General features: G+C 35.7%; 1 protein-coding gene across 3 annotated transcripts in view; it reads right to left on the bottom strand.

Moving 5' to 3' along the window:
- Positions 1–25,814, bottom strand: part of SH3YL1 (SH3 and SYLF domain containing 1) — a 45,179-nt gene that overhangs the window by 6,995 nt on the left and 12,370 nt on the right. Inside the window, exons 1-8 of one of the 3 annotated variants that reach the window (XM_054279934.1) lie at positions 24,979–25,033; positions 24,863–24,895; positions 24,417–24,481; positions 21,742–21,854; positions 18,502–18,630; positions 17,592–17,754; positions 16,872–16,944; positions 16,105–16,161 (exon numbers count right to left, since the gene is read on the bottom strand). In XM_054279934.1, coding sequence (XP_054135909.1) covers positions 16,105–16,161; positions 16,872–16,944; positions 17,592–17,754; positions 18,502–18,630; positions 21,742–21,854; positions 24,417–24,481; positions 24,863–24,878 — 616 coding nt within the window. In that variant the 5' untranslated portion in view covers positions 24,879–24,895; positions 24,979–25,033. Of the gene's footprint in view, positions 1–16,104; positions 16,162–16,871; positions 16,945–17,591; positions 17,755–18,501; positions 18,631–21,741; positions 21,855–24,416; positions 24,482–24,862; positions 24,896–24,978; positions 25,093–25,814 lie in introns of those variants that run through there. The other 2 variants (XM_054279930.1, XM_054279933.1) reach the window with 2 other exon arrangements.

The raw sequence follows: 25,814 nt of genomic DNA, 5'->3' as shown, positions 1-25,814 counted from the left end.
GGCCCTGATGATGACTAAAGGCAGGCAGAGAAATGCTTAAAGTTCAACTTTGAAGTAGGTAGGTGAACCACTAAGTTAAATCTGTGATACTAACAAGATTGAGATGAAAGCTAGATCTGTCAGAGGTTCTGTCTGAGCTCAAAGACATATTTAACATGAGAGCCAGTGGGGGAATGTAAAAGATGGACAAAATGATAGGGCAGGAAATTACCTTTGAAGCAAGAACTGAATCTAGATGAGAGCAAAGAAATATTGAATTTGCAAAGGTCAGAGGAAAGGATGTTGCAACAATTGAATCATAATAGGACGAAAACATAGACAAAAGCAGAGGCAGAAAGAAAAGGTTGATCTTTAAAGTGGTACCCAGAGAACATCTACAGGTCTCATTGCTCCTATAGTGAAAGTAAGAACTTCTAAAGAAATTCAAGTTGAAGAACACATGAGCTCTGCAGTGGTTGCCAAGATGAAGTTTAAGATTCTATTTGGCAATTTTTATCTTGAATTCGCAATTAGTTAACAAAAGAATATCTGAGTAAAGGAGAAATAGAAATTATTTGCAGAAAATATTATCTAGTAAATTAAAAGCAACAAAGAACAGTTAGCTGGGAAACCTTAGCAGAAAAATAGAGGGCTGAATATGGAAGACTTTTCAGTGAGACACCCAAAATATAAATGTAAAGGTGATTACAGACATAGCCCAGCAATAGAATTCAAGGATCTCAAGTATTACCAAAGAAAACAGAAGATGAATATTAATCTAACAGGTTACATACAGAATGATGGAATGCAATTTCTAATATGTGGTTGTACACAGATCAGCAGAGACTTGGAAGTAAGAGTTACATTTATGTCAGTGAATGGCTCCTTTCCATGTTATTGAACTTGATGTCTCCAAATGAGAGTCCAGGTTCCAGTGCCAAATCACATAGGCATAAATTAGCAAAGACTAATTTATCAGCATAGATAGAGCCAATGGCTTGAACAGGGAGCAAGAGAAACTCTTCTAAAGAAGGTGAAGCATACTACTGAAGAAGTCCAAAACAAGAAAAAAGATTATATAACAGCAGTATGATCAGCCTTGGACTTCATAAGATGAAGGATGAGATGATAATGCTGCAAAGAGATATTGTGGGCTGGAGGGTTAGAAAGAAACAACTAGATCAGATAGATACCTGGGACAGAGAGAGAGAGAGGGGAGATAAAACAATGAGAATCTTCTGCATCAGGGAGAGCTCTCAAGTTTAGAGAAGATATGAACTGAGTAAAACCATCTTATCTGCATCAGTGTCCTCCTGAAAGATAAACAGTATGAACAGGTAAAAGGCAACAGACACTGGCTAGGACCTGAAGCATGGTCTAGTAATGCAAGGTCTCCATACAGGTGAGACCAGCAGCTCATAACTGAATGCAGCACATTCTCCAAGACTAGGTCAGAGTCTGGTATGTGCCCAGACAATAAACTGCTTTTTCTGCCACTTCTCTTTTTACCCCATTAGTCATCTGGGAAGGTTATTTCACAGTGTATCCCCCTGGCTGCTAAGATAACTTTCTTAATGTCTAGCTCCAAGTAATTCAGTATTGGCATACTGTTTTGTTTTTGTTTTTGTTTTTGTTTTTTTTCTTTTTGTTCAACATTGGCCTTTGGTTGAAACCTTTCTTGACAATTATATGCTTGATTTATGCTTTTATAGTCAAAACCCATTTTTTCACACCTTCAGACTGTTACACTAAAAATAAGATAGTTACCACATCTCAGAGACTCCTTACTCCACTCATTCCATCAATGAACTTCTCCACATCTATTCAGATTTACCTACTCTTGCAAATGAACAAACAGAATATCATCATTGGTTAAAAGGCCTGTAGTAACTGACCTTTCACATTACCAATAAACAAAGAATTGTTTAAATGGAAGGGTGAAGGAACAGAAGGAACAGAGAACTTACTTTTTGAGAACATGGGTTTTCATATGAATGTGAAAATTGTAATTAAAAAAAATTTGTGATGAATCCACACATGAGACTGTTGAACAGTTTTTTCTAATGAGGAGATAACCATGCATGAAGAAATCAGCAAATGAAAAATGGAAGGGAAAGTAGAGCAGAGAACACTGCAGGAACTGGAAGCCACAGAAAGGTGAAGTACAAGAACAAGAGAAGTATTAGTGATATAGCAGAGCCACTCTTGTAGCTGAAGGCTGAACTAAGAGTAAAATATGTGATAAAGCTAGACAACACAGAGCTAAAGGCTCAAATCCATTGAGAAGAATCTTAATAAAGTTACAGAAACAAATAACAAAGATCAAGAAATTAAGGGAATGTGTACATAATTTAAAGAAATTTAAATATATATAGAGAGATATTTTGAAAATTAATGGATGTATTCCAAATCCCAGAACTCTAAACTCAGAGCCAAATTAGAACTCAACATAATACAGTACTGAATACAGGTAATACTCACTAGTTTGACAATCATCAATTGAATAAAAAGTCATTGGTTTCATAAACTGGTTTAATATTAGTGGGTTTTCAAAGTAGAGAAGTCTATTTGTACAATAATGGAATCTACTTTAAGGTTATAAAAAGGAAAAAAACCAAAAAAACAACAAAAAAAAGCAGCTACCAAACAGAAGACTAGAGGGATGCAAATTTAAGAGGGAAGATAAAGATGTCTTTGTGATTAATGCCTTGATCTGTTCCCTGGCCATAAGAAATACTAGCACATGAAGTAAATGGTGCAGCTGTTTCAAAGAGACTAAGGAAACAAGCCTAAAACTGGCCTGTTAATATTAATTTAGAAAATACTTAAGTTCAGCATTAATCAGGTTGAAGTCAAAGCATTAATTATGTACCAGACCAGTGATATAGAGAGAGAAACTGGACAGTGCATTGTCTGATACAACATTAATTCTGCATCGCTCTTTTTGCCAGAGGTTATGAACCTGAAAATACCAAAGCCTCAGTGACACAGTGCCTTTTTCAAGAATGAGACAAATCCAACATCTTGGCTGTATATGATCAGTCATACTGGGGAATATCTACCTTTTACTCTATCTAAACTAACCCCCTTGGTTTTCTTTATATTTGAAGTCTATTTCTGAACTATTCTTTAGAAGAGCAGCTAAAAAAGAGATTTGATGTCTTAGGTGAATTGCATCAGGGACAGTTCAAAGAAACATTGGAAGGGAAGTGAGAAGGAGGTGTGGCAGAAAGATGTAAGGCTTAGTGCTGGGTTTTAAAGGAAACCACTAATTATTCTAACATATCTGTCTGCTGAAAGCTTTTCAGTCCTTTAATGCTAAGGATAGCACACCTTATCTTACTATGACATTTTGTAATTGCTTTTGAAAACTTTAAAACAGGAAAGAATGCTAGTTTTAAATTCAAAATATGTGAATTATAGTAGTTTTGATCATCATAAATCTGATAACACTATGAGTTATATCATAGAAAAAACGGAAGATACTTTGTGGATATTCTAAAACCAATCTACATCTGTTGATAATTGGAAAGCAAAGTTGTGTCAGTATCTAAAGAATACATGCATGCAACTGAACTTCTCTCCTTATAAACAAAGCAATGGAAACAATTTCATTAATGTTATAACAGTCAACTTTTCACAGAATAACTCTGAAAACGATACTCTCATATGTAAAGAAATAAAGGTTAAAAAGTACAGAATTGTACATTCATTACTACATGATCATTTAAAAAATTAATCTCTTTAACAACTAATTTTTCCACTCATGACTTTAGAAAGCAATCAAAATGATGAAAACTGCAACTAAAAATAGTATTCTGTTATTTAAATAAAAAATACATAGTTTGCAATGGGTGTGACTACCATTTTGAATATCTTCTCAAATTTAAAAACCTCTTGCATATATTACGGAATACTTTTATGAAAAAGGACTGGGTCATTTACTTCCTGGAATGTAAACAAAGAAAGAAAAATTCCAAAGTCATGAAATATTTAAACAACACTACCTCAAAATGTCCCTTTATGACCACATACAATGATGACTACATGACAAAGGCAGTAGCTCATTCCATATAACTTTTCGAAAATTGGCATCTTGGAGACTAAGACATCATTAAGTATAGTTCACTGAATATGTATACTTTTTAATATTTTATGGTTAAAGAAGTTTAATGCAAATAATAGTCCATGTTCTGATGATGTCTAAATTGCAAGGCTTTACATGTGTAAGTGGTTTCCAACAAATTTAGGTAACGTCAGCTTTGGCTGAAAGTTGCAGCTCAGAGCCACAAAGGTGATGCTGAATTCACGTTCACAGATAGGATGAACAAACGTTAAGTCAAATTACTGCATTATCTAAGTTACAATGTCATGATAAGCAGAAATAAAACACATTACAATGTTGAAATTCACTTATTGGGCCTTATTGGGCAATGTTCATTTGGAAGCTTTACCTTTCACTATGTCTAAAGGCCTAAATAGGCCTTAAAGAGCAGCATCTTGGGAAAGTGGCAAATGATCTGTTTAAAAACTTATGAAGGAAATGAAGTAAGGAAAGTCAGAGAAAAGATGAAAGAAAGTGCCATATGAATTACTACACAGAGAATAAGAGGTCAGTAAATTAAAAGATTTTATGGCTTTCTTCTATCGTAACATGACAAAACATCAGAGAGGACTGGGAAAAATGGACTAAAGAAGAACCATATTGTCGTGTATATAAATATTATGCATTCCAATGGCTACTTAGAAAAAGTCTTCAAGCAACTCCCATTTAGAAAGAAAAATAGTAGCCTAACTGTATCCTAAATACTAAAAGTCATGAAAATAATTTCAGTTCTTGAATCACACCACTATACAGATGAGCTCCTTTCTCTACCCTATGTGCTCATTTTCTATATTCTTAGCTCTCACCTCTCTGCTTTTAGCTTAAGAATAAAAGGGGTTTATTTCAGCTTCTAGAGCAGAAAAGATGTATACTTACTTATAAATTTAATTTTAGTTGTTTCTGGACAAATAACAAATCAAGTGTTTGTTCAACCAAGCCTTAAAAATGAAATCTCAAATGTCCTATTCACATTAAACTACTAATTTCCTTAATGGCCTTTTTAATTTTGTTTTTTAAATGTAGACTCACCTCAAAAAACTCTCTGCATATACAAAACAACAACCTCAGATCTCACTGAACAGATGTTTGGGAAGGCCTAAATATGCACAGTAGATTTGACATTTTACATCTACAGGTACTAATCTGCTATAATCAGATATATTCTGTACAGATACTTGAAGTATGTCATATGCCACCATTGATCCAAATAATCTCCAATAAGGCTCATCTGATCAAAAGTCAGGAGACATGATATTCAGCAAATCACTCTCAGAACAAATAATATCTTGCTTAGCTGTTTCTTTGCCAATAATTCTGGCTTGTTTTGTGCAAGTAAACAAAATCACCTGTCTCTCTCTCTCTCTACTTTCTGAATAAAAGCTTGTAAGACACTCAAGTATTTAAATTCAACATTGAAGCCTGCAAATAATCAGTTCTTCATGACTAAGAAAACGAGGGTGTTTTTTTGCATTAAGTGAGCTTCACTGTCACTGGGGTAAAACCACTCTTTAAATGCCCCACAAATGCCTATTTGTGCCCAGTTAAACAATTTTGCAGTAAAGCCTCAACAGATAAAAAGTTCATCATCAGCTGCAAATCTGTATGCACAGAATGAAGATATTATACACACACTGTTGTAAGAGACTCAAAAAACCCAGGAGAAGACTTCGGTATTTTTGACCTCTTCTATATAAGCTAGAAATTGATCATTTCAAAGCAGATTCCATATTGCCAACTTGAGTTGTTACTAACAGTGTCATGTCTAGCAAACAAAACTGGTGATTGAAACAGACCTGACTATATTTAAAGTTTAAGTCACTGTGCAAATTTAGCTCATTCAGTATGAAACGTATTTCGCTGGTTTTGAGTTTCTGGCCTACTGGGGAACATGCTGGCTCATCATCTTCATCTGCTGATGGAATGCTTTCTATCTTTGTTTCAGCACACTCAGCTTTTGCATGAAAGAAGTGCCTTTTTTGTTAAGCATCTGTGGATGTATTTGATATTTAGGATATAAAAACCCCCTACCTCCTGCTTGCAAGAGTCAATTCCATAGCAGTACTTTCGCTGATTACTTTTTGTATTTTTCTGATATTTCAAAAAACAATTTGATTTTCATTCAAAATGAAAAGGTCAAATAAACCATATCAATGTCAAGGGCTTTATCATGCTCAACATGACATTAATGCAAATAATGCCTGTGCTGAAATCATACTGCAAAAGCTGAGATGAAATCCTAAGCACAGTCTTCATATTCTGAAAAGCAAAGTACAGTCACCAGAACTGAGCTGTTTTATTCAGGTCAAACTGATGATTTAGGAATGATCTGGGACTCCTATGTTGACAAGCTTCTCCATGTTTCCTCTACACATACCAAGTTAGCATCTCAATCTCAATACACTGTCTGCATTTTGGTCAGCTTCAAAATTTCTGCCAAGGGTACTATTAGCACATAACCTGGTTCACTTGATAGAAGTCTTAGCTTTTACAAAGGTCTGGGAAAAAAATCTACAGCTTCTAGAAAAAAAACCAAAGAGTAGTAAATTTATTCTATACAGTTTCTGCAAGTTTCTTAGGGTTATACTTTGTGAAATACTGATTGACTTTTTTTTTTTTTTGCTTTGCATGGAGAGATTCTTCTCTGCACTGGCTAGAAAAATGGTTAAAATACAAAATTATATGAGACAAAAACTATGTTATATGTAAATATACTAAATAATAATACTGTACAAGGCCTCATTTGAAGGTCTGTTCACAATCCATATCAACAGTGTTTAAAACTGGTTGAAAACAAAGCGGGCCAAGAATAGAAAGCCTGTTTTCAAGGCAAAATGAAAATGAGCTTTGCAGAATAAAACAAATTAAAGATGTTACTACTACATTGCAAGGGAATCAGACAGGAAAGAAATTTTGCTATAGAACTAGAAAGCATAAGAAAAAAATAATTAATCTTGATAAGAAAAAATATAGATGAAAACAAGGAGTCTCAAGTCATTGTGAAAGATTCAGAAACTGCACTCTGTAAAGGGAACAAGTGAGTATCTCTTGTTTTAATACAAAGTCTAGCACTTTCATGATAACATTTATATTTTATATGAACACCTGCAATATATAGAAAACTCTTGTTAACTTTAGCTGCACTAAGGGAAATAGGGGCTGTTGAAATTGATGCTAGGATTTCTTCTTTTCACAATTACTAATTCTCATTGTTTTTTATGTTCCTTCAGCAGTACAGCTATTATTAATTCTACTTACACCACAGGCTTCATCAACTTATAATTTCAAAAGGTATTCAATCAATGTTCCCTTCCTGTGCCAAATGGTGACTCAAGCAATTGTACTTCCACTGACAGTATCCCATGGCACAATCCTGTAATGATTTGACCACAGTTTAAACTGGTAGGCAAAAGGTAGATGGCCGCATTCATTACAGAACAGCTTCAGCAAGAGCTAGAAATGACACAGAACCATAAACTAGAGCCTAATCTGAGCAGTGCAAACTCTGCAACCTGCAACATTCACCATCACATGGATGAAGCATCTTGGACAGTCATTAGATCAGCCAATATCAGCCATGGAGTGCTGATATTACACTTCCAGTGAAGCACAACCAAACTTTGCAGAATATTCAATACATCTGCCTAGTCAATTATGATAAAGTTCTTGAAATGAAAAAGCAAACAGTACCACAATTTTCAGTTCAAATTTAAGTGTGGTATTAACAGTATTCTTCACACATATGCATTTAAGTCAAGTAAAATATTGGCTGTATAAATGCTTTTTAAAAAGAACTAACATTAATCACATCTCTTGGTGCAAGCATGAGGGAATTCAGCTTGCAGATGGGATTCAACCACTGGCTCAAATTTGTCCAATGTACAATATATGTGAAGGCAGATTTTTCCCTCAACAGTATCTCCAAACTTACTCTGCTGTCTCAACTCAGATTCTGTCTCATCCTTCTGTAGTTGCTGACAAAAGGCAGAAATATCAGGCGTAAAGAAGACACAGTCTAAATCTTTTGGCAGAGACCAATACCTGAAATTGTAGACCAGAGAAGGCTTTCCCATTATATTTTTCCTTACAGAGGAGTTTTCTATTTTCCTATTTTTAATCCTCTTTTGACACCTTCCTTGCTACATAGCAAAGGAGCTGCTAAAAAGACAAAGATGCAACACTGAGAGAAAAGGGGGAAGAGGGGTGCAAGTCTCACTGTTTAAGAAAAAACTAACACTTCCTTTCCACAAGAGTAGAGGTCACTTCTAGCTAAGCTTCTTCATGAAAAAAACAACTAATATTTGAATGTTACCTAATATGGCAAAAAATCATTCATGAGAAAGACAAACCAAATTAAATATAACCAGAGAAGTCTCAATGGAAACCTTGCCAGATCTCTCCATGAAAAGGTAGGAAGCTTCTTGAAACCTTGTCTTTTTGTAGACGTGAAAAGCATTATTACATCATTTCTAGAACAGTTATTTGTTGTACTAGTTCAGCTTACATTCGTGCCTGGTTTATTTCTTTTTTTTTCCTTGGCCTCCTATTTTTTATTCAGGGACTGACAGTGTTTCTACAAAAGGTGAATGACCTTCTTGGTTCAATCAGAAATATCCAGCTGGCTGACATGCATGATGAAACACTGAAGCAGCACAGCCAGAGTAGATGCAGGACTCCAGGTCCCTCCATGACTGAGAATATATCACATTCTGGGGAACCCTGATTTTACTGCTCATGGGAAAATACATTTGAAGTGGGTGTTCCATCAGGGTAAAAAATAATAATTTACCATAGAAAAGAAAGTCTTTCCTTAGCATTTAGTATAAAGTAGATGTTCTTGTCCCTGCTATAAGGATGGATCTGTAAAGCATCAGCCCAAAGACCTGCATTTCTTATAACAGTGTTAGCCTTTGTCTCAAGTCAGTAAAGCATAGTGGCATTTCACCCCACACTGGAGAGAAATCCTGAATATCTACCACTTCCTTGAGCTAGTCAAAACTTCTGGTTGCCTTCAAGAACTATAAATTAAGCAGAAGCTCCCATACTCCCAAAGGTTTTTCTGGATAACAGACAGGAAAGCAATTTAAGCTTGCTTTAGTCTTACTGCTTGAACAACACAGAAGAAAATACTATCTAAAGAAGTACACAGCTTTGAAACAACACTTAAAGCATGTATTCCAGATCCTAAAGCATTCATCTGTATGTGTTACAATGCCTTCAGAAAATACTTCAATCTATACTATTTAACATTCATATGCTCCTGTGAACAATTTCATGTTTTAATTTTGTGAATCAGAATTATCACCTTAGTGGTGCTTTACACTTAAAAAAATATGCATAGATTGCACTGATTTTTTTCTGCGCTTTAGCTCTTATTTCACAATTTTTATTCCAAACCATTAAAAAATGCCACGAAAAAATATTGTTAGCCATGCCAGAGTAGCTGGTTCATACTTAGCACAAACAACAGCACTCTGCCCATGCATGCACACATACATCAGAAAGACCCCAATTTCATTCTAGCATGTCTGACCTCAATCCCTCTGTGCCTTGTTGTATTTTGAGTTAGCAGATTATATACATCAAGTTATTTGTTTCAGTATGACCAGTGAAGGCCTGCATGCTGCATATTTTCCTCTCAGCTTGCCACAATATAAGCCATAAGCAGCTTGATTATCTGACTTATCACAGTCATGATAGTAATAGTACAATCCTAGTAAAAGTGAATCAGGGATAAAAATAGTCTCAAAAATAATTTCCTGGGATTTCCTGGGTTTCGTTAGTATTAAGAAAGAGCTCATAATAGCAAGAAAATTAATACTATGGGGGACCACCAGATGGATGTTTTATTTTTTTAGTAACTAAATATAAACATGTCACAAGTCTTGCCATGAAAAACACAAAAATAGACCAAGCTCAGCTAAAACTCTTAAAACAAAACAAAAGCACCCATACTTTAGTTTACCAAATTAGTAGACAATGTTACGAAGGATTATGGCAGAAACATTATATGCCTCACTTTGTAAAATTTTTCTAAAACAAATAGCTATTTGTCACACTGAGCTTATTGATTTTGTAGTTTATAATCTGCTAAGAGTTTCTCATCAAATTATACTATTGAAGGAACAGATTACTGCACAGCTTAATGAGGGTTCTTCCTTACTATAGTTCTACTTGATCCTTCAGCAAATCTCTTCCTTTCTTGGAAAAAGAGTAATTCATAAACTGAGGAATAAAAAGTGAGGTTTTTTTCAGTTTCAGATACACAGCACATATCCACAACACCTAAAGGAGTATGTACACATCTGATTTTATTGTGTTTTCATGGATGATTTAATTTCCAGTTCAAAAGCAAAATGCATTTTTCCCATCACTGTGAACCACAGAGTTTTGCTCCATCCTTAAAAACAAGAGGTTCTGGACTCTTTCTCCATTCCAGGTCTATGCAGATATCAGATACAAAAAAAACCCCATTTTATAATCTTAATTAAATGTTAAAAGTTTTTGATTAAATTTTACTACAGTTCAAGTTGGCAAAGGAAACTTCAGAATGATGAAACCATTTTGAATCATCTTGATCCAAAACAGACAGAAAGAAGCACATAATGAAATATGGACAATATCCTAGAAAGGCAGACTTGACTTTGCTTTCTAACAGCAAAGCAAAAGCAAAAATTCGGGTATTACACTGAGAAAAGGTTAGTCTGAGACGACAGAGATAGCTGATTTTGTTTGTATGAAAACTCATGAAATATTTTTACTTTCCTGCTGTTGTGCTTAGTCTTAATTGAAATAAAAATGCCCAAGTCAAAAGTCACTCATCAAGAGGAGATTTGGGCGCATTTACATTTCTCTTGTAGCTCAGCTGTCAGATTTTTTTGTCAGTGGGCATATCCAAACATGGAACTGCACAGTGAATACAAATAATTGCATGTCAGATTTCCAGTTAAATCTGAGTTGTTCCAAAATAGTACTGGTTTTTCTCAACCAAAGTTGAGAAATACATATATAAAAAATAAAGTCATTGCTTCAATACATATTTACCAAAGCAAGCCTATTTTAAAGTTGCAAGAACATGAGTGATGCTCTCTTTCAGCAGTTCTAAGTAAAAATGCCATTTTTTCATTATACTGTGTTAAAAAAGCTCAGCACCACACATAAGTAGAGGTACTAATTAATGCAGAGACTGCTAGCATGGTGTCCATGTTCCAACTTATATTTTCTTTTCCAAGTTTGATCAATATTATCCTAGAGAGTAATACCTTTCAAAATAACAAGATAACAAGTTAGATGTAAACTGAACTGCAGAACAGGTATGAAGGTAAAATAAGCGAAACAGGAGGTGAAATCACAAGCAAAAAAAAAAAAATTAAAGCTTTTTACCTCAGAAGAGGTCTATGAATTCTTAGTCCATATCATTCTCTTGGCTTAGTTAAAACATTTGTAACTGGCCACAAAAAATCCATAATGTACTAACAAAGGCAAATTCACATACAGATCCCTCAATTTTCCTTGACAAAATACACTTCAGGAGGCATGAAAATCTGTATTGGAATTCTCTTGGGAAGCAGATTTTCACAGATCTACTGAATCATCTGGTATTCATAGATTACCAAAAGAAGCACTGAGATCATCTCTGAAACTACAGAGAAGTGGGCCAGGCCTGATTCCTGGAGAACTGTAACCATGAAAAGCAGCAGCTCTGATGCATTCAGTTAACACAAACTGCATTTGCCACCTCATGGTACCACTTAATCAAAAAGGGTTGATATTGCCTCAGTTGTTTTAAACATAGATAAGGAACACTCAAGAAGGTATAAATAAATAAAAAAATAATAGAAAATTTAAGGACTGGAGTTTAGTGCAAATTCATTAGAGCTTTTAGGAGCCCAAATCTTATTGATGCCAGTGAGCTCACAGCTCAGAATTTGGTATTTGTATTATTACTTAAAATTTTAGAGGAAAGAGAAAATGACTTTTGACAAAGAGCTCATCAATCTGTTTGGCAATCAAAAGAAAGATGAAGGAAGACCAAAAAGTGATTTGATTACAGCACAAGTGTCTCAAAGAGAACAAGAAGGGAACAAAAATAAAAGCTCCTCTGCATAGTAAGGGCTCTTTAACATAGCAAAGAAAGCCACAACAAATATTGTCTAAAAGCTGCAGACAAATTCATGTAGGAAGACATGAATTTTTAATAATGAGGTTGACAAATCACTCAAATCATCATTGAAGGAAGAAGGTTTTTTTTAGCTTCTTGAAAACAGTGACAATTTTCTCATCTGCCTCCATATCCTCATCAGTAGGTTTCACATAGCACTTCTTTCACATGCAAGAATATAAATATATGCCTATTGGGGCAATAACAATCTGTTAATATTTTATTTTATTTTCAAAGTGAAAGGTTTCTGCTGAAAAAAAACGAGTCAAAATTCATATTTTGGGGGTCTTTTTTAGTTTTACAGTAATCAGGTTGGAGTGTGTTGATTTTATGCAAAATAGTTAAAAAGTTCAATGGCTGCAGATAATTTACTGCATTCAAAAATCCAAAGAAGAAGGCAAATATTTTTCTCAAGATAAAATTTTAAAATATTTACTTTAGTAATTCTGGAAAGTAAGAAAGACAGTGTTTCTGAAAGCAATCTAAAAAAAAATCCTGAAATATTCAGGCTTCACATCCACAAGTGCCTATGGGTTTCCTGAGCACATCACATGAACCCTTAAAAAATGCACACAGCATCATTACTTTCTCCAAATTTTCAAAAAATACTTATATTGTTATCAAAAGAACTGCTTTTGTGTTCAGTATGAGTATTTTGTCTTACAGTATTGTAAGAATTTAAACCCATAGTGAGATTTGATAATTGTGAAGAATAGTGAAAGCACACTGCTTGGAAGGAAGAAGTTTCTTCCATTTTCATCCCCACTCCTGTCTCAAGTGATTGTTTCAGCACCTTGGCAATTTCAAGTTATTCTTTACCAAACATGTGAAACAGTCCTTTTCTGATAAACTGAGCTGAAGAAAAAGCAAAAAATATCTGACTTCTGATTTGAACAAACTGCCTGTTACTGATTCAGCTCTCAACAACATTCATCTCAACCCAGGCCCAACTTCTACTAGCAGATCACTGCTCCTGCTGCTACCAGTTCAGCTGGGAAACCACATCACTGTAACATTTTCAGAATTGTATAATATTCAGCACACTGTTAGGAGGGTATGCAGGAAGTAATCATTTAGCTATATTTTTGGTTACTTGCTGCTCTATGGCAGAATCCCAAGGAGAAAAAACTACAAATCAAAACACTAATGAAAATTTAATATCTAGGATTAGATATTCCATTGTGACAAACTATGAACCTAATGTATCTAAAAAACGGTTCTAATAAAATAAACTCCTGAGTCTACAATGTCCAAGCAGTCACTAAAGAATTATGGGTTGTTTGTATTGCAGATGTGGTAAAGAAGTCCAAAGAATCATCCACCCAGAAAAAGAAAGCTATGTTGTAGTAATAAATCTTGGAAGGGCCAGTAAACCCTTTTAGTAGACTTTACAATAAAGAGGGGACAAGTAGAAAAATGAAATGCAAATGCCTAATTCTAGTAAAGGAGAAGGCATGAACTTTTATGCTCATAAGCAAATCAAATTTCTTTATTTAGTCAATCTTCAGAAAAATGTCTACCAGTGTAGAAAATTCATAGTTCACTGAATCCCAATAACTGTAGCAGCTGCTAGTTTGTTGTGGTTTTTTGTTGTGGTTGTTTTGGGGTTTTATTTCCCAGAATTGTAAAAGGTCTGTGCAATTTTTAACTGCATCTAAATAAAATGCGTGGTATTCTCAAGTTTCTGGAAACATTTAAAACACTACTGAAGCTCATTTTACAAAACGAAATGCATTACCTTAAGCATTATTCAATTACATGAAAACAATCTTCTTGCAACTGAGTTCAAGTATCATGTTATCAGTTAGGAAAATAATGTTTTTCATTTATCATTTTCTTGCATTTGAAAAAGGTTATATTACATTACTTATCTCTATAATTCAAGTACACAGAAAATAATTAAAAATGCTTCATCCACAAGTCTAGCTCTTCTTTCACCTAATGAGAAGAGTTAATGTTTCAACCTTTCTACTACTTGTATAACTGCTGCAAAACCAAATGCTGGTAACACAACGCCAAGTTGCCCCTTCCCCAACCAAAGGCAAGTCCTTATTACTTGCAACCCAGTTAAGCTTGTTGCTGAACATCAAAATCTACCTCCACCCCAGCCATTATACCTAACACATAGCTTCCTAAAAATAAGGTTAATTCACTCTTCTATTGCCTATCTATATTTATTTTTAAAACTAGAATGACACAAAAAATTTTGAATATGTCTTTTACAGATCACTGTAGAAGAACATCTGCTACAGCAACCACTCCTGCAATAAAGATTGACATGCATGTGCTATGGCTGCTAGGCAGCTCTGTTGAAATAATTTGAACTATAAATAGGCAGAAACAGATCACTGACAAGAGATATGGCCTTATGGCTCTTTCTGTTTCATCCCCCAGCATTAATACACTCTTTGTGAAAGGGACTGTGATTCTTGACTTCAACCTTAATTGCCCTGTGTGAGAAGGAAAAAAGCTTTAGCTTTTAGAAGCATAGAGTATTTCTATGGACTCAGAAAGCATTTGAACTGTTACCTATGGAAATGTAATCTGCAACAGAAAGCCAAATATACTGTTACATCATTTAAACAAGATCCTACTGCCCCCACCCCCTGTATTCCTAAAGAAAAATTTGTATATTTCCAGAAACTGCTAGAAATCCCCAGCAGCAGACTGAGTCTATATCCTGACTTCAAAGAATCTTGAAAGCCATTCAACAGATGGCTCTGGAATATTTTTACCTTGTTGCTTGCACCTGAATAGAAGAATACTCCCTTCAATATGGCAAATGGGTACAACCTTTAGAAACATGTTCTCAGTTGGCCAGGGCTTTGGTAAGACTGGGAAAGCTTAGTTTTAATGGCCAGAACACCAGTTCTTCTCTCTTGGATAACAGCTATTGTGTACAGACCACTAGAGTCATCCTTCTTTTCCTTGTAGAAGTCCTATAACACAATAACAAATCTTGATTTTCAGGAAGTCCCTAATCTGCAGAAGTCACATTGACAGCTCAGCTTAAGATACTGCTATATTGGCCCCTTCAACAGACACACATATCAAGAACATGTATGAAGAGAAGATTTGAAAAAGAATGTAAAGACAAAGGCACATAATTTATCTTAATTTTTAGTGAAAAGCTCTAATTACACATTGCCTGAAATAGACTTTTCATTGTGATCTATTATCAAACTCAATTTTAGCTCTACTCGCAGAAGTAAAAAAGAGGTATTTTGCTTAATTTTATTTTCAAGTGAGGATGCAATACGTGACAATATAAGTATATATTCATATTATATATATATGTAATATGGAATGCAAATACTGCACAGTGAGATTCTCCTGTTAAGAGCTGAAAGTGCTTTAAACATAAGAGCATCAATAGTAATATCTTTAGTGTAACAGAGAGTTATTTCAGTACAAAAGCCTGAAGAAGCCATGTAAATTGGTGTTTATACCAGCATAATCAGGTATCATCTGTGGAAGCACTTTTAAAATTAAAACAGCAATTATAGTTGCATAAGGACTTGGACAGAAGCTTGTTATATCAGCTTCCTTTTTCATTTCAATTAGGTGCTAACATAAAACAATTTTACTACTCCAAGTGCGTTTTTTGAGCTTATAGAATAAACCAAAAGAACTTGGGCTGCTCAGAAAAAGAACATCATTGTTAGAATGTAAAGCCAGGGAATAAGATTAATGTTTATGAAATATTTTCAGGAGATCATACAAGACCTGAATATCTTTTTAATATATGGACAAGAAAGAAAAATATCGGTGGCCAGAAATTTTTGCATATCCTTCAAAGTACTTTTAGGACTTCTCAGATTCTACACTGTATTAATAAAATAAGTGTAAGCTTAGTACTTACCCCCAGATGCATAATCATTGGGAAGTTCAGGATAAAGTTTGTTTGTGTTCTTTTTAGCTGTAAGAGAAAATAAAGTAGTGACTTATATGGCATGCTAATATATATTGTTATATTTTGTATACTGCTCTTCTGATAGAGTTCAATAGTTATTAAATGATTGCAGTAAACTAGGAACCAGTGCAGAAGAAAGAAATACAGATTTTGCCTCCCATCCTTAACTGGAGAATTACATTAACAAGAGAAGGTGCACAGTAAAGCTTCACTTTGAATGAAAGCACTTTGTAAAGACAAACTGTTAAAGAGCCAAAATTCTGCCTCTTCTGCTCTACTCTAATGATTAAAAGATAATGACAACCTAAAGAGAAACCACAGTTTCCAGAAAAAAGAAGTTTCTAGAACTTGGACCAGCAGTTTCTAGGACTGTTATTTTTATTAAGAAGTTTCATTGTACTGTGAGACTCCTATGTATCCTGTATCTATGCATATTTCCTTTGAATCACTACATGATTCTGCAACTATAAAAATACTGTTTCTATAGCAAATCTGTCAGAGAGAAAAGGTTTGTTAATATAAAACAAAAAAAACCAAATCTTTTAGTCTTTATCAGTCATGGCACTACATCAATATGCTTTCAGTGTTTGTCCAAGGAAGAGTATTTAAAAAACATTTTTATAGAGGCAGCTGCTATAATAACTGCCTAGTATTAATTAGCTTTAATGCTCTAATTTTATGAAGATAATTTATTAGCCATTATCAAAAGTCTTCACCTGGTGGTGTGGGTCTAACAGTGGGTTTAGGTGGCTCTGGTCTGGCTGATGGTCTAGCAGGTCGGTCATTTACCTAAAGTACACAATTTTTTAAAAAACATAGCATCATATCTGGACAGAGATTGTGACTTCAGAGCCTAGAAGTACATCAAGTTACACTGAAAAAAAATTTAAATTACTCTTTCTCCACTGAACTTGTAAGAACTCAAAAAGCATACTAAACACTAGTGATACACACATGACACTGAAGTAAATCACCATGGGTTTAACAAAGCTGAAAGTAAATGCCCGTCTATCAGTAATATCAACATCTGTAAGAAAATATCTTCTACAGTCTCAGTATTACATTATAAAGGTGGTTGTTTGAATAGAAGACAGAAAAAGTAGGAAAACTAAGAGTATCCAATTTGCAATTAACTTGACTAAAGTTACTTGATCAAACATTCCTAATCATCACCTCTGATTTGATAATGCACAATTACAAAACAAGGATACGCTTTGTTATTCTGGAAGATGCAAAGCAAACCCAGCAAAATTCTTGTCCCCAAGAGCCTAGCAGGGAAATACTTGAACAAATGTTCCACATGCAGTAACTGACATGTGCTACGCCTTCAGTCATCCAACAGAGAAGTTAAAAATTACAAATGAAGATCAGCATTGACACTGACTAGGAACAGCTTAGGAACAGGGAAAGCCGATGTGAAAAAGAAGCAGACAAACCCTTCTTTGTTCCCTTACAGATTTTCCTGGATTATTTTTTTGCTCTTCATTTTCATACACTTCAGTGAAGGATGCTAGAGTTTCATAAAGATCATCTGCCTGAGCAGGGAAAGGCACGTCACCAAGTAGGATGGCACTAGCACGAATGTCCTGCCCATAAAACCTGACACAAAAAAAATAAAGATTGCAGGTATTTGATTATTATTACATTTCAACTTCTAGATAAATTCATTTTGTGTAAATGCTCCCTACTAGCATTTACACAATGGACTACTGTCCATCCCTAGCCCTGGATTTTTCCTATTGATCATATGCTGAGAAGTGACAGAACTATTTCAAAACTGTAAATTTTGAAAACTGACCACAGCCCCCATTTTCCTGCACCACTTGGGAGGAGGAGGTAGAGAAACTGTGATTGAAGTGGAGCCCAGTAAGATGGAAAGTGTGTGGGGGAAAGGTGTTGCTTTCTAGAGTTGTTCAAATTTCTCATTATCCCATTCTCTTATTTACTGAAAATAAAATAAACTAATTTCCCCTTGATGAAGTTGGAGTTTTTTTGACTGAAATAGCAATTGGTAAGTGATCTCACTGCCTTTATCTCAACTTATGAGTTCATCATCATGCTTTATCTCCTCTCATTCTGTTGAGGAGGGGAAATGACAAAGCAACTGGGCTGGCATGTGATGGCCAGCTAACTACGGTCAACTTGCCACAGATAAATGATCCCTAAACATTTAGCATCATCTCAATATCAATTGCAAGATGTCTAAATTGAAGAAACCCTTGTCCCTCAAGAAATTCTAAACTAACATAGTATGTTTTCACAAAAACCACTTTTTCCAAAGTGAATGTGTCCTAGTTAATTCCATCACTCTGCTTTCACTGAACCTTAGATATTAACAGAGCTTACTTGCGGTTTGTTTCTTTCCTTTCAATTAAACAGGTTCCTTCCAGAGATACACCTGCGAACAGCCCTCGAGATTTGCAGTAGGTATAGACAGCAGCAGAGCTTCTCAGGGCAACATCGCCTTCTAAGTTTCTGGAGAGAAAAGGTTTTGGTTGATATTCTTCAATACAGTTTTCTAGCATGAATAGCAATTGTCTTTTTCTTTTAATCCTTCATTTTATTTTTACCCTATTTTCAGACAGAAGCATAGCAAAACATTGCCTCATATGAATGCTCCCCATTAGGTCTCTGAGAGACTGGACTGTTCATGGTTTATGACTCAAAACAATCAACGAGGCTCCAGGGTGATTTGCTGAGGCCAGGTTTACATCCTTTGAGGAGAGGTGAGTTTGGGTGTGCAGTGAGATTCACACAAGACAGAGGGGGAGGCTGCAAGCCAGGCTGATGAGGCAAATCCTGCAAGGTGGGATGGCACCATTTATCATGGTAATTGTTCTCCCTTACACAACTCCCAACCCCTTCCCTGGGGAAGGTCTGATGGGCATAACAGACTCAATGCACTGACAAGAGAGGCAGCTGCCATGTCTCAGAAGGGATCACAAACCATCAAAGATCCCAAAAGCACCCTCAGACTGATTCCTGAGGCTTTACAACAAAGGACTGAATGTGATGCAAAGGGATGCAACAGATCAGAGCCTGTGGCAAGAGACACAGTCAAACTTCCCAGCCAGGGGAGGTTTCACCTGTGGGCTCCCAACCAGCCTGAACATACCCATTGAACAGGCATCCACTGAACTCTAAGCTTCATGGAGCCCTCATCACTGAGAAGACCAGAAGAAGAGATCAACAAGACACTGTTGGGATCCACAGAGAGGTGATATTTTCTATTCAATCTGTCTTTCTGTCACTTTTTCTCTCCCATCTTCCTCTTTTTCTATTTTTTCCTTTCTCTCTCCACACTTACATTTACTGTTAAATAAAATCCATACTATTGACTTCAGCATATGGTCTCACTTGCATCTTATTTGGGCAGAAGCATCTCTGTAATAATTTTAATAACTGGATCTTAACAGCTTCCTCTGAAAACTATTAAGCCACACTTTAATCACATTTTAAAATGATCTGATTATGTTTGGACTGGTGACTGAAACTCTATTCAATATTTCCAAATCCTCCTAGACTTTATGGTCAGCACAAACACTTCAAGTAAGGCCTTACTGAGCCTCGACAGATTTGGAAGATTACAGTATTTGTCCTTCACAGGATCACATAATATTTTAGGCTTAAAGACAGTCATCTCTAAATAGATACAACATCAAATTGAAAGAAGGTTGCTCTGGACTTTGTCCAGCCAGTTTTTAAAGAATTCTAAGGATATAATTCCACAGACACTCTGAGCAACCTGTATCAGCACTCAATTTTATTCATGTCAAATTTCTTTTTCTCATATCCAGTCAGAACCTTCCTTGTTTTAATATATGACTACTACCTCTCATTGCCTTGCCATGCACCCCTGTAAAGAACTGGGGTGTGTCTTCTTGGTGATGCCCTGTTGGGAACGCAGCCTCAGAAGGTCTTCTCTCATCCAGGTTCAATAAACTGAGCTCCCCCAGTCTCAACATTCACATGCTGCATTTACCTGGCCATTTAGGTGGTGGTTCACTGCACACACTCAGGTTTATAAACAACTTTCTGCAGGGCTAAAACTCAACACAATATTTTAGGCACAGTCTACAAAATGTCAAGTAAAGGGGAACAATTATTTCCCATATCTACTGCTTACAGTCCTGTTGATGCAAGCCCCTACACTGTTCACTGCCTTTTCTGTTAGGAATCAACTGCTGGCTTAGCCCCACTGCCCACCAGGATCCCAGCACCTCCTCTGCAGGGAAGCTTCTCAGCCTGAAAGGGGTGCAGAACTTTGCACTTGTCCTTGTTTAATTTCATGGGGTTTCATGTTGGATCTTTACACTCTCTGGGTCCATTGCTCTGAACGGTGGCTCTATCCTGAAGTGTCTTGGCTGCAAACCCTGGTTTGGAGTCATCCACAAAATTAAAGAGGATATTTTGCAACTGCTCCTCTAGGTCACTGATAAAAACACCAAGCAGGAGAGGTCCTAGAAGAGTCTCCTGAGGAATTGTAAAGAAATCTGGCTTCAGACTTCAACATAAACCATTTACCACTGCTCTTCTAATGTGAGGATAAAGTTCTTCTCCTGCTTGCTTGTCTTCCCACCCTGACACATATGTCCCAGCTTGGACACAGAGATGTTGCAGGACAGTGCAATGGCTTTGTAGGGCAGATGATATTCACTGCCCTTCCCTGATACACAGATCTCTCTCTCTCTTCTGTGCAATAAGTATCATCCTTTTATTTTGTTAGAAAAGACTAAAAACCAGCAGTAAAAACTTTGTAATCATAAAAAGAGTAGCCATAAAGAGACACATCTTCCATAGCAGTGTCTGAGGTAGCTGGGCTTGGTTAGCCTGAAGAAGACTTGGGGCAAACCCAACAGCACGCTTCAAATATCTAGGGAGAGGTAATCAAGAGTACGAAGTCAGGCTCTTAAAAGCAGCATATGGAGGAAGAATAAAATACTATTGACATAAACAGAATGAAAAAATACTTTGACTGGATGAAAGGGAGGAGAGCTGAACAGTAGAGCAGGTTGCCCAGAGAACCAAGCAGTCTCTCTCATTGGGGATTTTCAACTGGAAAAAAGGACTGAGCAACCTGATCTGAAATCGTAACAGACCTTGGTTTGAGTAGGAGGTTGGAGTAGCAGTCTTACAAGACTCATTTCCAAGTAAAATTATTCAGTGATTATTTCACCTCATCCTTCAAAGTAAACAGGCTTAACCCCTTAAAGATTTAAAAGCAATTATTTGGTGTAATTTTTGCTTACTATTGGGCAGATGTGTTGTGACAGAAAGCACAGACCCATATGTTATTAAAAATCACAGTTCTATCAGGCACAGAAGCACCTGTGCTCTTAATTGAGCCTAGCCAAACAGTCTCCTGCAAAAGGAGAACAAACCTCAGAACACTTTTCTTCCACCAATAAATTACTTAATCAAGAAAGTAGAAAAAAAAGAAAAAAAATTGATTGGCAAGTACAATATGGCCCAGTCAGCACACATGTTGCCCAGGCTGTTCTGTAACATATTAAAAAAAATGCCACATCAATGTAGCTTTTAAAAATGATCTTCCATATATGGCTATTAGGAAAACATATTACCCACCTCCCCAGAGGTCCAATTGCCACGGTAAGATTTCCTCCAAGTGTAAGATTTCCTCCTTTGGCAAAAGCTTCTACTGCTCTTTCATGATTCAGTATTATCACTAAGTCTGAGACCTATAAAATATCAAGTAAAAGTACTACACTTTTTAAGAAGAAAGAACAGCAGAGGAGATGATTTTCCTTTCTTGTAAAGGATTATTTTCAAACAGCTTCCATGACACAGTTGATTCTTTTTCTGCAAGGTATTTTGAATGAAAAATCCTTTCAACTACTTTTTAAATCAAATTTGATTGATTTTTTCAAAATGGTGGTATGTTCAGTATGTGAGAAACAAAAGCTATAAGAGAAACTCTACGTTAATCCAAAACTCCTAATTGACATTTTCTTATTTTCCATGGCTTATGCAATTATGAAGGCGCATTTTCAGATGTGAATAATTTTGATCTTTCAATAATTAAACTAATAAAATCAAGACAGAACTTACTAAACAAAAATTCCTGTCCAAAGAATAAAAAGCAAAAAGGATACAGGTGCAATTGATAAAACTTTTTTTTTCATGACAGGAGTTTTATATATCTGTGTGTGTGTATATGAATTAGTAATTAACTTTTTAAAACTTGAATATGAGATGTAGTTAGTTGCTTCAAGAACCTATTAAACCTAATAATTGAAGAGGTTGCAATATACCCAAGGACTACTGCACCTAATCTTTCATCTGATAGACTTGACTGAAAGCCAAGTTCAAGAAAAAAACTTTCAACTTACCCCAAATTCCAAACAGTGACAGCAGGGAATACAAGAGGAAATACCAGATTATTTGCAAAACAAGGCTGGCCTAGAAGTATTACATACAGCATAAGAGAGGTCTTTGTTATTAGCCCTCCACCCCATCCCAAACAAAAGATGGCTACAGGGGCAGTTTGTGGATCATCCAGGGATGGAGGGAGAACATCTGTCAGGATACTGCTTCCTCCTCTTACCCTTTAAGAGGATGAATCCATTGTTAAAGATAAGCTAATCCATAGTGAGAAAGCCTTCAAGGAAAACATTTATAAAATTTAAAGCTGGTCCTTAATTTGAAGTACCAAGTCACTGTGACTTCTGAAGTGTGATCTCTGTCTTGTTTTTTAAGAACATCCATTAGTATCACTACAACTATATAATGAAATATAATCATTCCTGCAGGAATAAATTTCACCTAGTTTCTAAAGGATCTAACTTTATATAGGGCTAGAAGGATGCTGAAATGGGACTGTAGGCTCCTAAGTCACTCATGAGTAACATATTTTCTAGAAGAAAGAAAAAAGATTGTGTTATAATAATGTCAGTGAGGAAACAGCATTTTGTAAGCTGACTAAAATTTCAAATGAAGGGCACAGTATTACTCAGCGAAAAACTCCTCTCACAAATAGCTTCTGTATTGGAATTATTTGATTCAGTATCAATAGGAAATGTCTACATTATCTAAATTATTAGGTGGGGATGATTAACAGAAAATTTTCATAGAATAATCAAAACACATGAAGAGGCTTAAAAGGAAAGAAAAAACAAACAAAGCCCACAATGAAACAAACTCTGGGGCTCAAGCTGAACACTTTTTAATGCATTCAGATCCTGTAGTCATGAAAACAAATGAAAATTCCTTATAAAAATTAATGATTTTGTATTCACATCATCCTTTAAGAAGTGCATGCAGTAATGCCTGAGATCACACAGTGAACAATGAGGAGAGAATAAAATATTGATCTATTGCTCAGTATGTGAGTGCTGGCTGACTGGCTGCCAGGACAGGGATAGCTGGCTAGCTGTAGATGTACTGGGGGCTGCCATGGATCACCCAGATCATCCATACATGGATTCTTCTGAAGAGCAGAATGCCTATTGCAAGAGACCTTGTTGGCAGCATATTGTTACTCTGATTTTCTTTGGGAATTAGCAGAACAAAAGCTGAACAAAGAGAAGGATGAGTCTGGAGGCTAGCGTGAGGAGCAGAGAAAAGATGAAAACATACAAGAGTGAAGGAGCTGTGAGGAAGAAGAAATGGGAAGGAGAGGAAGAACGCTGTTGGGGCTCAGCTCACCAGAGTTTCTCTGAATATGATGGGAATCCTTTACTTAAGCATTTCTGCTGGCTGGAACTGGCTCCTTTTCTGTAATATTCCTTCAGGACAGGTATCACCAGTTTTGGTGCTTTCAAACTGAAGGGTCACCTCAGTAACCACAAGTGTGAGTGGGAAATGTGTGAAATACAGTAACATTAAGTGGAGTCCATTTTACTCCAGTTCTTTACACTGCTGCTTGCCAGAAGGAGTCCTTGTGCCCTTTAGCAAAGCATTTAACACACTATCAAGTACAGGATGCTTTTTCAATTAACTTCAATTGTCTTGTATGGGAACACTGACAGGAAGCTCTCTGTAAGTGAAAAATTCAGTCTGCTAGAAGTGAGAAATAAGGAAATTAGTGTCATGTCCCTTTTTTCCATCTAAATGTTTTCTAACAATTTGACTGATAGGATTAAAACTCCTCTTTTGTTTGTCTTGCATAAATGGATTTCATAATAATATTTTTAGACTTGAAAGTAGATTCTACTATCTCACTAACATTTAGATCTTCGTGAATGTATTTTAATTTCTTGCAAAAAAAGTTACCAACAAGTACTTCAAATGCAAAACCATACCTCAATTCCAATTTCAAATCCACCTCCAAGACCAGCAATTCCTATTGCAGAGGGAGCAGACCAGGCTGTTGTGTAAAACAAGATCCATTTACAGAATTTTAACCATATATAACAAGAAATACTCACTTCATTATTACAGTTAAATATGCTAACAAATTCTCTATTTAAAACTATGTTCAAAACCACTACAATAGAATCATAACTATAATGCTACAGGAAAGGATTTAAGAAATACAAACACTCACAATCTAAACAATTCCTTGTTAAAAATTATGTATCATATACTTCATAATCAGATATAATCAATTTTTGTAATCAATTTTATACTATGTACTTTTATATTTCATTATTTTCCACAAAGATACGGAGAGATTTGCATTTGGTCAAACAAAGGAACAAAGACTTGAAAACAGCATTCACACCAAACACTGTCACCTGTCACCAACTTGCCTGACTCATCATACATCTCCTGTTTTATGCTGTAAAAAGAATAATGAAAAAATATATTTTTATCTTTTTTTATTAACTTCTTATGAAGTACAAAAGGAAAATACCCACTTACTTCCATTAGGAAGACGAGCTAATACAATTCCACTTCCACCTCGAGCAGTCACCAAAAATCCAGCTTTGATAACAGACAAAACTGCAAGGCCTTTGGCTTTGGCTATTACGTGAGCTGAAACAGCAAGATCATTTATTCAAGACCTTGTAAGAGAAGTTCTAAGAGAAGGGGAAAACAAAACTCAATATTTAACAAATATGAACACAAAAGTCAAATAATCAAAGCAAAAGCTGAAAGAAAACTGCAAAAAAAGTTGAACTAATAATGACACCTCCACCACAGTGAATTGCAAACCCATCTGCAGGTCACATTAGCCTGTGACAATCCATACACTGCCAAACTGCTCCACCAGTCCTGATTAGCTTGTATGGAATTAGTTTGTTTAGTGCCACACTCCTTGCATGTGAGTACCCTTGGCAAGATAAACAGAAAACAGGCAGTGAATAACTTGACAACCATGTCTCCACAAATTTTGGAGGAGTCCAAATTTAAATCACAGCAACATAGAGCAGCCTAACAAGCTTGTATTGTTAGACAGTGGCAAATACTGATGTGTCATCATCCTGCAAATTTTATTGCAGACCTTCCAGAACATAACAGTTAAGGGTTTAAAACCACAACCAGTAACACCAGATAGAGAAAGACACTAGGAGAAACACAGAGTAACAACTGCAAAAATGAAGAGGACAGCAGCAAATAAGAGTTCTGAACCAGTATCAAAAGGAAATTCAGCCTGATTTCTTTGCTTCAACTTATTTTCATCTAGCTAATTCTAATCAACAGAGATATTCAAGAGCTAGAGCCACTAGGCCAGGTTCTCTCTTAAGAAAACACAT

Source organism: Melozone crissalis, unplaced genomic scaffold (genome assembly GCF_028551555.1).
Source record: "Melozone crissalis strain CALT ecotype California unplaced genomic scaffold, PUWL_Pcris_2 ptg000027l_1, whole genome shotgun sequence".
NCBI lineage: Eukaryota > Metazoa > Chordata > Aves > Passeriformes > Passerellidae > Melozone > Melozone crissalis.
The sequence above is the reverse complement of the archived record's forward strand: the minus strand, read 5'-3'. Positions and strand labels throughout refer to the sequence as shown.